Source organism: Rattus norvegicus, chromosome 15 (genome assembly GCF_021556685.1).
Source record: "Rattus norvegicus strain SHRSP/BbbUtx chromosome 15, alternate assembly SHRSP_T2T, whole genome shotgun sequence".
Lineage (NCBI taxonomy): Eukaryota > Metazoa > Chordata > Mammalia > Rodentia > Muridae > Rattus > Rattus norvegicus.
In genome coordinates, this window is record NC_141548.1 from 9120326 (window position 1) to 9136331 (window position 16006).

The 16006-nt window shown below is 38.6% G+C and overlaps 1 protein-coding gene across 4 annotated transcripts in view; it reads right to left on the bottom strand.

Moving 5' to 3' along the window:
* Positions 1 to 16006, bottom strand: part of LOC120097101 (uncharacterized) — a 266438-nt gene that overhangs the window by 34804 nt on the left and 215628 nt on the right. For 3 of the 4 annotated variants that reach the window (XR_015638206.1, XM_087586771.1, XR_015638207.1), the window contains one exon: positions 8457 to 8675. Coding sequence is in view for 2 of the 4 variants with exons in the window: in XM_087586771.1 (XP_087442897.1) it covers positions 8457 to 8675 (219 nt within the window). In the remaining 2 variants the exon portion in view is untranslated. Of the gene's footprint in view, positions 1 to 8386; positions 8676 to 16006 lie in introns of those variants that run through there. The other variant, XM_087586772.1, reaches the window with a different exon arrangement.

The window sequence follows — 16006 nt, forward strand, 5'->3', positions numbered from 1 at the left end:
TAATGGTAAAAGAATATGTAAAGGTCAACATATCCTAGATTTATAAGGAAAGTAACAGTGAACAACAAAAGACTGATGAATACTGTAGATAAAGTGAATTATTTGATAGCAGTTGAAGCCAAAGAGTAAAAGAGAAAATGTGTCTTAATAACATTAGTTATATATGACAGTGTGTGGGGGAATAAATTAGAGTCACAGTGATAGGTCAACACGTTGCTCAGTCCTTCAACTAGTATTGACAACTAGCTTACCCATGGTGAGCATAGGAAGCTGAATGAAATTAATTGGTCATATGAGTTTAAGCATCTCAAATGTTACAATTTTTTCATGTGTTTCACAAAGCTTTCACAAATGAAAGATGTTTTCTGATATTTTAACATTGTATTGTATACTCTGCTAACAAAGTTTTTTTCATATTATACAATATTACAAGAAAAAAATAAGGACATTAAGTGAGGAAAATATCTACATTTATCCAGAGATTTCAACTCATGACTTACAGTAGTTTTGATATTTTTCATATTTGTTTGGTTGAATTGGGGTTGGGTACTTATATGTAGAAGAAAACATGCATGACAATTTCAGGACCACTTTTGGGAGTAGGTTCTCTCAACCATTTGAGTCTCATGGATCAAAATCAGATCATCAAGCTTAAAAATGAGAGTCTTTATGTGATGAGTTACTTGTCCATTCCTAAATTCTAGGCTATATATAAAGAGCTGAGCTGTATAAGCATTATTATGTCACCATAGAGAATATACTTAGAAAATTATATGTATTATATTACACATTCATATTTATTTATGTCATCGGGGGACTGTTGCTACAAGTTTATGATTCTTGGTTAAGTGTAACTAATTTTGTGCATTTGAATGCAGCATGAATTGACTATGTAACTTTTTATCATCAGAACAATCATCATTTGCAAAATTATGAAATCAAAATCTTTTGTAAAGCTGTGCCTATATTATAATTTTTGAGATGTGTAGGTTTCATGAGCTGTGACCCAAATGAATTCTGAAAAATGATAAACTTTACATATTCAGTTAACTTTAATTCTAGATATCCCTCTGGGAACTTTTATTATTATTGTTATTAGCATTATTAGCATTATCATCATTATTGTCATTTATCTCACCTCATCTTAAATAGTTTGTGTGGAAAAAAAGAGGCAGATTTCTGAAGTGACAGAGAGCGTGTAGTGGAAAATACTAGAGTTTATGTTTATATGACTCTGCTCTGCTTGACATCTTTTCACAGTTGATATGCTGATGGAAATTTAAAGGAATCATAAGGTTTCTATAATAATGTAAGTTTAAGTAATTTCTGAGATGACAGAAACTCAACAGCATATGGAAATATCCAAAAATCCAGCCTAATTCTATTGATCACAGCATGTGTTAAATATAGGATGCACATGCTTCCCCCAGCAATTCTGAAAACGAATGAAGAAACCGGCAAATCTCAGTTCCTTTGATCCTAGCAATTTGTAATTTGTGAGATGGATATAATTACACTTACTTTGGACACTCATTGACTGGAACTCAATAGCTGATGTATACAAAGTACCCAGAGAAATTGACTCTAGTTCAGTTTTCATTCCTTTGTACTTTTGATGTTGAAGACATCAAACAGAAAGCAAATGTAGAGAAAGAAACTGTGCTCGTATGGTGCAAATTGTTAAAGCTCAGATAGACTTACTTGTGGTTTCTTAGATGGACTCCTATGGAGGAGAAGGTGAAAGATTTTCTAGGGGTAAAGAAGAACAGGAAGATAGAAGTCAGGCAGAAATCTTCATGATGTACAGGACTGTTGAAATGTGACAACTCCTGCCTTGGATCACAGGACCTGGGTTGGGAGCAAGACTGAGACAAGCACCAACCTGGTACCACAGGAACCAGTTGAGAAAACCACCAGTTTGACGCCATGAAGCCCAGGTGGGAAAGTAGCTTGAGATGGCTATGGATCTAGTACTGCAGCACAGACCAAGACAGGAGGACCACATCTGACATGGCCTCTGCTTGGTGCCACAATGCATGGGTGTGACATAGCACTCCTGGTATCATTCCTGAGATAACCCAGACAAGCAGAAACACCATGCATCACTAACAGGAGTGTAGTGGCTATTCCTTGTTGTCTACTTGACTATAACTGGAATGAACTATAATCCAGAATTGGAGGGTTCACCTTTGATTCTGATCTTGAGGCTGAGAGATACAAGTTTCTGACCTGGATCTTGGCATGAAGATCTTGATGTAAAGTGGCTATGAATCCCAGGAACTTAAGGCAAGGAAATCTCTGAGTTCAAGGTCACCTGGGACAAAGCAAATCTGAGCTCCAGGTTTGGTGGTACATACCTTTAATCTGGGATACACCTTTTGCTAGAAATTTAAATAAGGACATTGGATTAAGGAAGAGTCTCTCTCTCTCTCTCTCTCTCTCTCTCTCTCTCTCTCTTTCTCTCTCTCTCTCTCTCTCTGTGTGTGTGTGTGTGTGTGTGTGTGTGTGTGTGTTGCCTGCCTGCCTTCCTTGTGGAACTGAGCCATTGCTAGATCCTTAGACTTCCATTCAAAGCTGCTGATGATCATTGTTAGGGAGTTGGACTACAGACCGTAAGTCATCAACCAATTCTCTTACTATATAGAGACTACCCATAAGTTATATGACTCTAGAGAACCCTGACTAAGACAAGTAGTAATGGAGAGATAGAAGAAAAAGGGAAGTAGAAGGATATTCACAATGAAGAGAGCCAAAAGTAGAGACTCCAGGATAGTGAACAACAATTTAATGTGAGTAGCCATGATGCCACATAAGGCCATGCTGTTGTTCTAACCTATGATGCTACAGAGGGCCATATCTTGGTTATTGGTTCTGTTACCACCAAAGATCAGGCAGATGTCCCTGGTGTGGGCTGCCAGCTAGGGCCATGTTGGATGTCTGGGGGCTCTCCAGAACTGCCCCCACCTTTCTCCTGAGCATCTGGGTATCATAAGCCAGCTCACTCAGAAGGCATGAGAGTAGAAGAGCTGTTGTTACTGCCTCTCACCAGCTGTACTAATTGAGACAGTAAGCAATGTACATCATCCAGGCAGCACAGTAGAACTTGCCCTCATTGAGAGAGTTTCTGGTAAGCCTGTTCCAAGGGTGTGAATGTGGGAGAGCTGGCTCTGCCACTTGTCTGTCATGTGTTATCATGGACGAGAAAAAATGACCTCCCCTAAATCCCAGCTTCATCCTTCTTTTCTATGGCAGACATGAGAGCTGTCCTGGCCCCTCATTGGCTGCAGCACTTGGGGAAGTGGGACTTGCACTTTGCCTGAACAGCACTGTAGAGTTGACCCCAATGGTAGGGCACAGGTGAGCTATCTTGAGGGTAGGAGTATGGAAAAGCTGGCCCTGCAACTTCTTTACCATGGGATAGTGCCAAAAAGAAAGTTGCTTTTTATTGTCCTCAAGTCCCTCATTACCTATAGGCGGCAGGAAAGCTCACACAAGGGTCATGAGAGTGGGAGAAGTGTCCCTGTTTCTCACTGTCCGGAATACTTGGAAGAGTGGTTCCTACACTTTACCTGGACAGCATGGTAGAGCTGGTTGTAGGTGAGCCAGCCATGAGGGTGGACCTGGAGAACTGGCCCAGGCCCTAGCCCGCTGTAGCCCTTGAGAAAACAGGTCCTGCACCTTTTTTGAGCAGTTGAGTAGAGCTGACCCTGTTGGTATGGGCATGGGTGAGCTGGCCCTGAGGGCATAAGAGTGAAAGAGCTGGCTCTGCCCTTTGAGGGCCACTGCAGTGGATGAGCTATCTAGGACAGGGCTGAAGGCAACACGCTGGTGGTTTGTGTGAGGGATAGCTGGTGGGTGAACCAAATCAGATGCCTCTCAGACCTAGATTTGTGTCTTTGAATTGACCAATACCTACATCTACACCATCTTTGAACTGCTGGAGCATGTGAAGAGGCCAGACCTACAGATCCCAAACCATAGGACTTCTATGACACAGGGCATCAACCGGATGCCTGAGGTTACAGTACTGATAGGGGAGCAGAAGCCAGCATTCTCATACCAGACCAATAATTTATTCCAGTGAACATTCACAAAAAAAGATATATGGAGAAAAGAGTATATTGTGGGACACAGTGTAACACACTACAACTTTCACAATGATCTTTTTTTTTCCCTTTTATAGAGGGATTTCAATAGTGGAAAGGGAGTAAGAGGGTATAGGGATTAGCACATGGTGAAAGATGTGAAACTCACAAAGAACTAATAATTTTAAAAAAAGCTGTATAGGACTAGTGCTACACACAGGCCTCTAAGCTAAGAAAATGCATTGTTCTTAAAGAGGTCCTAAGTTTAAGTCCAAGTGCCTACTCTGAGAAGCTTCAAACACCGGTCATGCCAGCTCTAAAGGATCTAACACTGGCTTCAGTTTTCTGTGGCCACACAATGTAAATAAAGAAAAAATAAATATTAAAAAAAGATATAGTAGTCAAGCATGTGCATTATTCACTTTTTTAGTATGGTGTCTGTATTATAAATGAGTAACCATTATTAGATATGTCAGATTCATAGTTTGCCCTTTACTTATTCCAAAAAAATACCGAAAATCAAAGATGTGCATCTATCTAATGTACAGAATTTTTTCATACTTTGTAAACAGTAACTCACTTGTGAAATTGATATAAAAGAACAGGGCTCACTTTTTCTTAGAGAAAGTTTTAGCATTATCTGGTACAACCTAGCAGCCAATGTGGCAGGGATGTAGAACATACAAAATCACCAGAGTTTTCACATAAATGCAGGTTAACTTAATGCTAAGGTAAAATAAGATACAAGGCCATGAAATGTGTTACTAAGGTGTAAAGAATATGAGGAAAAGATATCATCATGGAAGGGCTGTGTAGTTTATAATCCTTACAAAATGGAATTCTGTACACAAAGAAATGGGGAAGTAAAATCAGTAGCTATGACTTAATAAGGAAGACTGGTCCTCAAATGGAGACTTAGGGAATACACCCCACAGACACAAAGAAATTAACAAAGAAAGAAGGTCCAAGCAAGAATACTTGAATCACAGAAGGGGAAACAAAATAGTCATAGGAGATGGAGGGAGGGAACTGTGGGGGAGTGCAGAGGGCAGGGAATGGAGTGGCAGGATCAGGTTCAGGTAGACACGGGAGAGAGACCTAGGGGGCCAGGAGAATGAAAAATAATCTGCAGCTTCTGGGGTTGTGGTGGTCCTGATGGTGGTGGTGATGGTGGTGGTAATCTCTAGTAAGCCTAAGAAACAGGGGATAGGGAAGGATCTCAAGAGTCAATGCTGGTAACCTTAGCCAAGATGCCTGACTGTAGGAATGTGGAATCTGAAGAGCCAGGAAGGACTCCCAGTGGAGAGATAGACGCAGCAATCCACCTATAAAACTTTCGACCCCAAATTTGTTTGGTCTAAAAGAAATGCAGAGATGGAAAAAAGACCAGAGGAAATGCCAAATAGTAACTGGCTCAACTTGATACCCATCCTTTGGGCAAGCATCAATTCTTGACACTATTAATGATACTGTTACGTTTGCATGCAAGAGCCTATCATATATGTTCTATGGGAGACTCTACCCACTAACAGACTGAAACAAATGCAGATACCCACAGCCAAACATTAGATGGAGGACAGAAACACTTATGGAAGAGCTGGGGAGAGGACTAAAGACCCTGAAGTAGATGGAAACCCCACAGGAAGACCAATGGAGTCAACATACCTAGACCCCTGGGAGCTCTCAGAATCAGAGTCACTGATCAAAGAACATAAAGAGACTGGGATGGCCTCATTCCAGGCACATAAGTAGCAGATTGGCAGCTCAGTCTTCATGGGTGCCCCATCAGGCATCAGTGAAAGAGGATGAGTCTAATCTGACTATGACTTCATGTGCTAGGGTTGGTAGATAGCCAGGGAGACCCCACTATCTCAGAGGAGACTATGTAAGAGAGGTGTCAGGAGGGGAAGCAGTATTTGGGAAATAAATAAATAAATAAATAACTCCAAATGGAAATATTGTGGTGGCTACAAGTCTTGATGTAATTGTGAACATCCACAAACTATGCAACAGCAAGAACACACTAATGGAGAATGCAGATTGAGGTGAAGACTGAATTATTGGAGCAGGATACCCACGTGTATGAATATCTGTTTGCAAATGTGTGGAAGCCGGAGGCTGGTGGAGAGTTTGTTCCTCAAATGCTATCCTCACACTGGAAACAGGTTAATTCTCTGAGCAGGAAATTCTTTTATTTGGCTAGATGAGTTGGTCAGATTACTCCAGGGATATGCTTTTATTTGCTTACCAAATCTGAAGTTGCTGACACCTTTTATTGTATCCCACTTTTTAAGTGGATCCTGGGAATTCAATCTAAGGTCTTAGTGATTGGAATGAGTATTTTCCAACTGACCTATCTCCCATGGTTTCCTAATAACCTATTTAAAAGAAAACATAGAATATCTACCTGTGTCTCAAGCCCTTGTCTGATGGCCATGGAAAAGAAGTATCAGTTCTTTGATTAAGAAACAGGGTGAGAATAGGGAGGTAAAGTTTAGAACAGAGGAAGAAGGAAAACCCATTCAGAGCCTACCCCACATGTGGCCCGTACATATACAGCCACCAAACTAGATAAGATGGATGAAGCAAAGAAGTGCAGGCCAACAGGAACTGGGTGTAGATTTCTCCTGAGAGACACAGACAGAATACAGCAAATACATAGGTGAATGCCAGCAGCAAATCACTGAACTGAGAGCGGGACCCCTGTTGAAGGAATCAGAGAAAGGACTGAAAGAGCTTGATGGGGCTTGAAACCCCATATGAACAACAATGCCAAACAACCAGAGCTTCCAGGGACTAAGCCACTACCCAAAGACTATACATGGACTGACCCTGGGCTCCAACCTCATAGGTAGCAATGAATAGCCTAGTAAGAGCACCAGCAGAAGGGGAAACCCTTGGTCCTGTGCCAAGACTGAATCCCCAGTGTACGTGATTGTTGGGGGGAGGGCAATAATGGGGAGAGGATGGGGAGGGGAACACCCATATAGAACGAGAGAGGGAGGGGTTGGGGGATGTTGGCCAGGGAACAGAGAAAGGGAATAACAATTGAAATGTAAATAAGAAATACCCAAGTTAATAAAGGTGGAGAAAAAAAAAAAGAAAAGAAACAGGGTGAAAACTTATTAGTACCAAAGCAAGAGTGACCAGTAGTTTGGGATCAAATTCTGTCGTTGAGAAAAAGGTAAGTTGATCTAGAAGTTGGTGCTAAGTAACATATTCTTCTGAGGCAGTTCTAAGACTGGAATATGTATATTACCTATAACTATAACAATATAAATATATTTGATTTCTAGGTCCATGCTATGTTAATGGAATTTACTAGATGTCAATTTACAAGTTCTGTTCACAAGTTTTTTCTCATATATTCTTCATAAACAACCTCAATAATAAACTTAATGTTATACATTTGAAATAAAAATATGAAGTTCATTCCAATAGAATATTCTAGCTTGTGACCATGCATGCATGTTTACAGACAGATGCACATAAGTATGGATACAACACAGTTAAAGGAGTTTCTGTATTCTAAATGTTCCCTTGTTCAGTAGTAGCAAAACACTGTAAGACAGTATATCTTTACGACATCAGGTAGCTACACACATTAAGATTCAGCCCTATTTATACTCAGTAAAGCTTCATGTTTTATTCACCATGCAGAAAATATCTGATCAGAAATAAAATTGTAATTACCTTTTAGTTTTTATAACTCAGTTCTTCAAAGTATCTCTCACATAAAGTCCATCCTTTTTCCTTACCCTCCTTATTTCCTTACAACCTCATATCTGTTTTCCAAAGTATTTATTTTTAGAACTGTGCCTTCATACCATCAACACCTACTTTAAAATAACAGTGCCAAATGATCCAACAGACTATTATAATTTTACTATAAACTTCAATAACTTACTAGTTGAAGGAAATACCTCTCTGAAAAGAAATATGCTAACCCAAGTATTTACAGTTTTACTGTCCAACAGGGTACCACAAACCTGTCACCTCAAGACTCAAAACCCCACTGCTTTGAATGTCCCAAAAGAATGCAAAACAAACATCAAGAAACTCTATCAACATATACTATGCGAGAATATCGATGTGGAAATCTATCCATATCAAAAGTAAAAATCAAGAAATCCCTATTAACATTTTTCAAATTCTAGAAATGTTCTGATGGTCATGAAACATTACAGACATAGATATAGTACTTCTCTTACAGGGGAAGTGTTTCAGCTTAAGATGATGTATAATCAATATCTTTAATAATTTCCTCTTGAGTCAAAAGAAGACACTAGTCAATTCTTCCATCTTCACATCTGCAAACATAAACCTAAAACTGATGCTACAAATTTGAGCATGCACTTTAATGAAGCTTACCACCATCACTCATCGGCACTCCCTTAGTGAGTTGTCTCAGTCTCTTCTGGTGCGATTTGCCATTGTAGTGTATTTGTGCTTGAGTGGCCGAGTTCAGCTGAATGTTACACACACTGCAGAAGGTGAAGTTTGAGTGCTTCTTTTCCTGTTCTGGTCTCTCTTCGAACTCATCAGGCATTATTTCAGCTTCACTCTCCCCATCTTGTGCACTTGCAAAATCTAGAGAAGGGGATAGGCACGAAGATGAAGATTTCTAGATGCCCAATGTTTATTGAACTAGGCATCAAATTAAGAAGTCTCTGGAAACTTTAGAATTAAAATTTCCAACTTGTTACTTTAGTCAGTTGTATTTATAATTCCCAATGGGGCGGGGAAGGTTGCCTGCCTAGTAGAGTATACAGAAAATTAATTTCACTAAGTGATTGGTTCAGGTACACAGTGCACATGATCTCACTTGATCACTATAACACCTCAGAGATCTATTCAGTTTTTCAGGACCATACCTAAGAAAGCTAAATGATGGTTAGACACTTGTTTCATATTTGTATGAAGTCTAGATAATGGTATTTCATAGTTTATCTCCCTATCTACCAACCTTTACATACCTTCCTCTTCCACAGTGCTACTGAACCTTACAGGGTTGTATAAATGACATCTTTAGGAGTGGGCCCATATTCTCTGCATCTTAGAAAGCAATGTCTCTGCATTCACCACAGTTCATTATGTGGGTTGATTTCTCTGATGAAGGTTCAATGCTACTTTTGACTTTTGTGATGGCTGAGGTATTTTAAAGGGAGTTTCAACCTATGCCAATGTATATGCTCCATGCTCCAGCCTCCTGCTTCCTTTTACCTCAAGCCAGGAAGATAGTAACAGACACTGGTTCTCCTACTTTCTATGAAGTGGGTTTTGAATCCATTCAGATTGCAGTCGTTTACTCCACAACAATCAAGCCATCATTGCACAACTGGACATACTTGCTTTACAAATGTTTCTTTACAACTCTTTTATTCCAGTAAGCATTCTCCCCACCCTGGACCCCACATGCTCATGCCCCTCACTGCCTAAACACTTCCTTAATGCAATATTGCTTGCCTTTTTCTTCCTTGCTTTCTAGTTTGCACTGGTACTCCATGTTACCTATACAATACTAAAGAATCAAAGTTAGAGACTCATATCAGAGAGAATATGAGGTATTGGAACTTTGGAGCTTGTATTACTCCTAATAACAGTAATATTTTCCAATTTCACTCATTTCTCTGATATTTTCATAATTTGCTTTTTCCTTACAGAAAAATAATTTTCTATTTTCTACATGTACCACATTTCATTACCATTCATCGCCAGACAGGCATCTAGGCTGCATCCATTTTTTTCACTTTTCAGGGCGGCAATGGACCTGGATGTGCAGGCACTCTGAATACAGGGTTTCTCTATATACTTATTATTTAAAATATGTTAACACTCAGTGATAGTTGATTGCCTCTAGTTCAGGGTCTAGGATTTGGATCCACAGGATTGCCCCTATATTGAAAAGAATAGATTAATTTCCTTACTTAGGGAACCTCATTAGAACAATATTAATAATATATTTGAAAGGGTCATATTTAAAAGAACAATCTATAGGCTTTCTTATGTAATGGCTTTATTTTAATTAAAACTATTAGCTTTAGATAAAAATATTACCTTTCCTTTTAAAATAATTTGAATACTTATCCATATTTTATTTAGAATATATCAAAATTCTTTTGCATATATTTAACATTTTAAACTGTGTTGTCTTAAGTATTATTCAGCAATGGAAAAGACTAAGTAAATCATGATTCTATAGTATTGTACAGCCATTGAAAAGAGAATAGGAGGAGGTCATGATGACTATCTTCTAATATCCTAGAAATTAAAAACCTAAGATAGGAGGACCACCATGAGATCTATAGAGTTAAATTCTACTTCATGAATATAGACATAAAAAATAGAAAACCATTTTAGCATCAGACTTTGTGTTTTAATATACAAAGTGTGAAGAATATGAGATCTAGTAGATGATAAAACAAATTTACACAATGTCTTTCTAGAAATCCAGACGTACAAAGGATAATAGATGGAAAACTCTAACACAAGGAGAGAAACTACGCCATACAGAAAGAAAGAATATAATTTCCTTGCAATGAAACCAAAAGAGAGACAAACACAATTCCACCTCTAACAACGAAAATGACAGGAAGCGATAATCATTATTTCTTAATATCTCTCAACATCAAAGAACTCAATTCCCAATAAAAAGACAAAGACTGACAGAATGGATATGTAGAGAGGACCCAGCATTTTGCTGCCTACAGGAAACACACCTCAGAGGCAAAGACAGACACTACCTCAGAGTAAAAGGCAGGAAAACAACTTTCCAAGCAAATAGTCTGAAGAAGCAAGCTGGAGTAGCCATTCTAATATCAAATAAAATTGATTTTCAACCAGAAGTCCTCAAAAAGTTAAGGAATGACACTTCATATTCAAAGAAAAAATCAATGAAGATGAACTCTCAATCCTAAATATTTATGCTCCAGATACAAGGGCACCTATGTACATAAAAGAAACCTTACTAAAGCTCAAAGCACACATTGCACCTCACACAATAATAGTAGGAGATTTCAACACCCCACTCTCATCAATGGACAGATCATGGAAACAGAAATTAAACAGAGACATAGACAGACTAAGAGAAGTCATGAACCAAATGGATTTAACAGATATTTACATAACATTCTATCATAAAACAAAAGGATATACCTTCTTCTCACCACCTCTGGTACTTTCTCGAAAATTGACCATGTAATCGGTCATAAAACAGGACTCAACAGATACAGAAAGATAGAAACAATCCTATAGGTCCTATCAGACCACCACGAGATAAAGCTGGTCTTCAATAACAATAAGGAAAGAATGCCCTCATATACATGGAAGTTGAACAATGCTCTACTCAAAGATAACCTGGTCAAGGAAGAAATGAAGAAAGAAATTAAAGACTTCTTAGAATTTAATGAAAATGAAGGTACAACATACCCAAACTTATGGGACACAATGAAAGCTGTGCTAAGAGGAAAACTCATAGCTCTGAGTGCCTGCAGAAAGAAACAGGAGAGAGCATATATCAGCAGCTTGACAGCACACCTAAAAGCTCTAGAACAAAGAGAAGCAAATACACCCAGGAGGAGTAGAAGGCAGGAAATAATCAAACTCAGAGCTGAAATCAACCAAGTAGAAACAAAAAGGACCATAGAAAGGATCAACAGACCCAAAACCTGGTTCTTTGAGAAAATCAACAAGATAGATAAACCCTTAGCCAGACTAACTCAAGGACACAGAGAGTGTGTCCAAATTAACAAAATCAGAAATGAAAGGGGAGACATAACAACAGAATCAGAGGAAATTCAAAAGATCATCAGATCCTACTACAAAAGCCTATATTCATCAAAACTTCAAAACCTGGAGGAAATGGATGATTTCCTAGACAGATACCAGGTACCGAAGTTAAGTCAGGAACAGATAAACCATTTAACAATCCCACAACTCCTAACGAAATAGGTGCAGTCATTAAAGGTCTTCCAACAAAAAAGAGCCCAGGACCATATGGGTTTTGTGCAGAATTCTATCAGACCTTCATAGAAGACCTCATGCCAATACTATCCAAACTATTCCACAAAATTGAAACAAATGGAGTTACCGAATTCCTTCTATGAAGCCACCATTACACTTATATCTAAACCACACAAAGACCCAACAAAGAAAGAGAACTTCAGACCAATTTCCCTTATGTATATCGACACAAAATACCCAATAAAATTCTTGCAAACCTAATCCAAGAGCGCATCTAAACAATCATCCATCATGATCAACTAGGCTTCATCCCAGGTATGCAGGGATAGATTAATATATGGAAAACCATCAGTGTAATGAATTATATAAACAAACTGAAAGATAAAAATGACATCATTTCATTAGATGCTGAGAAAGCATTTGACAAAATTCAACACCCCTTCATGATTTAAGTCCTGGAAAGAACAGGAATTCTGAGCCCATACCTAAACATAGTAAAAGCAATATACAGCAAACCAGTAGCTGACATCAAACTAAATGGAGAGAAACTTGAAGCAATCCCACTAAAATCAGGGACTAGACAAGGCTGCCCACTCTCTCCCTACTTATTCAATACAGTACTCTTATTCCTTGCCAGAGCAATCAGATAGCTAAAGGAGGTCAAAGGTATACAAATTGGAAGGGAAGAAATCAAAATATCACTATTTGAAGATGATAGGAGAGTATACTTAAGTGACCCCAAAAGTTCCACTAGAGAACTACTTAACCTGATAAACAACTTCAGCAAAGTGTCAGGGTATAAAATTAAGTCAAACAAATCAGAAGCCTTCCTCTATTCAAAGGATAAACAGGCCGAGAAAGAAATTAAGGAAATGACACCCTTCACAATAGTCCCAAATTGTATAAAACAACTTGGTGTGACTTTAACTAAGCAAGAGAAAGATGTGTATGACAAGAACTTCAAGTCTCTGAAGAAAGAAATTGAGGAAGATCTCAGAAGATGGAAAGATCTTCCATACACATGAATTGACAGGATTAGTATAGTAAAGATGGCCATTTTGCCAAAAGCAATCTACAGATTCAATGCAATGCCCATCAAATTTCCTACTCAATTCTTTACAGAGATAGAAAGAGCAATTTGCAAATTCATTTAGAATAACAAAAAAAAAAAAAAACCAGGATAGCGAAAACTAGACTCAACCATAAAAGAGCTTCTGGAGGTATCACCATCCCTGACTTCAAGCAGTGTTGCAGAGGAACAGGCATAAAAACTGTATGGTATTGGTACGAGACAGGCAGAGAGATCATTGGAACAAAATTGAAGACTCAGAAATGAATGCACACACCCATAGTCACTTGATGTATGACAAAGGAGCTAAAACCATCCAATGGAAGAAAGATAGCATTTTCCACAAATGGTGCTTGTTCAACTGGAGGTCAGCATGTAGAAGAATGCAAATCGATCCATTCTTATCATCATGTACAAATCTTAAGTCCAAGTGGATCAAGGACCTCCACATCAAACCAGATACACTCAAACTAAGAGAAGAAAAAGCGGGGAAGAGTCTTGAACACATGGACACTGGGGAAAATTTCCTGAACAGAACACCAACGGTTCATGCTCTAGGATCAAGAATCAGCAAACGGGACCTCATGAAACTGCAAAGCTTTTGTAAAGCAAAAGACACTGTCATTAAGACCAAACAGCAACCAACAGACTGGGAAAAGATCTTACCAATCCTACATCTGATAGAGGGCTAATATCCAAAATATACAAAGAACTCAAGAAGTTAGAGAGCCAAATAACCCTATTAAAAATGGGGTACAGAGCTGAAAAAAAATTCTCAGCTGAGGATTATCAAATGGCCAGAAAGCACCTAAAGAAATATTCAACATCCTTAGTCATCAAGGAAATGCAAATCAAAACAACCCTTAGATTCTACCTCACACCAGTCAGAATGGCTAAGATAAAATACTCAGGTGACAGCAGATGCTAACGAGGATGTGGAGAAAGAGGAACACTCCTCCATTGTTGGGATTGCAGACTGGTAAAACCACTCTGTACATCAGGCTTGAGGTTCCTCAAAAATTGGACATTCCACTACCTGAGGACCCGGCTATACCACTCTTGGGCATCTACCCAAAAGATGCTCTAACATACAACAAAGACACATGCTCCGCTACGTTCATAGCAGCCTTATTTATAATAGACAGAAGCTGGAAAGAACCCAGATGCCCTTCAACAGAGGAATGGATTAAAAATATGTGGTATATCTACACAATGGAGTACTACTGAGCTATCAAAAATAATGACTTCATGAAATTCATAGGCAACTGGAATGAACTAGAAAATATCATCCTGAGTGAGGCTACTCAATCACAGAAAAATACACTTGGTATACACTCATTATTAAATGGATATTTGCCAAAAAGCTTGAATTACTCAACATGCAATCCACAGACCACAGGAAGCTCAAGAAGGATGACCAAAATGTGGATGCTCCCACTCCTTTTTAAGAGGGGGAAAATATCTGTAGGAGGGGATATAGAAGCAAAGTTTAGAGCAGTGACTCAAGGAATGGCCATTCAGAGCCTGATCCATGTGGCCCATATATAGAGAGCCACCAAAACTAGATAAGATTGATGAAGCTAGAAAATGCATGCTGAAAGGGACCGGATATAGATCTTTCCTAAGAAACACATCCAGAGCATGTCCAATACAGAGGTCGTTGCTAACAGCAAACCACCAAACTGAGAATAGTACCTCCTTGGGTGGAATTGGAGGAAGTATTGAAGGAATTGAAGGAGCTTGCAAACTGATAAAAACAACAATGCAAACCAATCAGAGCTTCCAGGGACTAAACCACTACAGAAAGACTATACATGGACTGACCCAGGACTCCAACTGCATATGTAGCAGAGAATAGCCCTGTTGGGGCACCAGGGGAAGGGGAAGCCCTTTGTCCTACCAAGGTTGGACCCCCCAGTCCAGGGGAATTGGGGGGGGGCAATTATGCGGGTATATATGGGGAATACCCATATCAAGGAGGGGGAGGGGAGGAAATGGGGAGTTATGGACAGGAAACCTGGAGGGGGAATAACGTTTGAAATGTAAGTAAAGAATTATATCTAATAAAAAATTTTAAAAAATATATTAGCCAGGAAGGATGGTTATATCTTACAAAACAAATACCTGGAAGTTTTTAAAAACAAATTTTGAAAGACAACTCTTGCTGATGACAACTTGAGACACATCATTTTGTTAAATATATTTATATTTGGAAGAAAACACTATTTTGTTTGGTTCACCTTTCTACATAAGTTACATAAAATAAGAATATCTGTCAACACCTCAGCAGGGATGGAAATACAGGAGAACTGTCCTTCTGAGTCTACAGGAGGTGGCATTTCTGCTCATGAGAGAAAGTGAAGGCATCACGAAACAGCGTAAATATTTAATTTTCTTCGAAGGTAAAGATAACAATTCTCAAAGGAAAGAAGAGATAAGATATGTTTACTATGGCACAGAAACCTGTGGAGAAACTGGACCTCAGATATACACTAGAGCTGGCTTCTGACAAAAAAGGAATCATGTATAGTGTTAACAAGAAAACTATACTTCAAGTGGTATTGTCCAAAGGAGGGTGAAAGGTCCATAAATGAACATTCCTATCAACATGTTAATGGTTTTGTGTTTAAATTCTGGAGTTGAAGTTTTGTTTATTTGTAGAAACAGATTCAGTAGTTGCATATGTACATCTTAAGCTTAAGCTAATGTTTTCTTCATGTTTTCTTTAAACTTTGGGATGTTTCATGAACTGGTAGGACACTGAAAGTTTGGGGCTCCATGCAGTATTTAGCTTGATTTTTCCAGTTCCATGAAACACAGTTAAGAACCATAGATAATTAATGTTGGAATTAAATAATGACTTGTGTATGGTTGAGTTTTTTGTGGTATT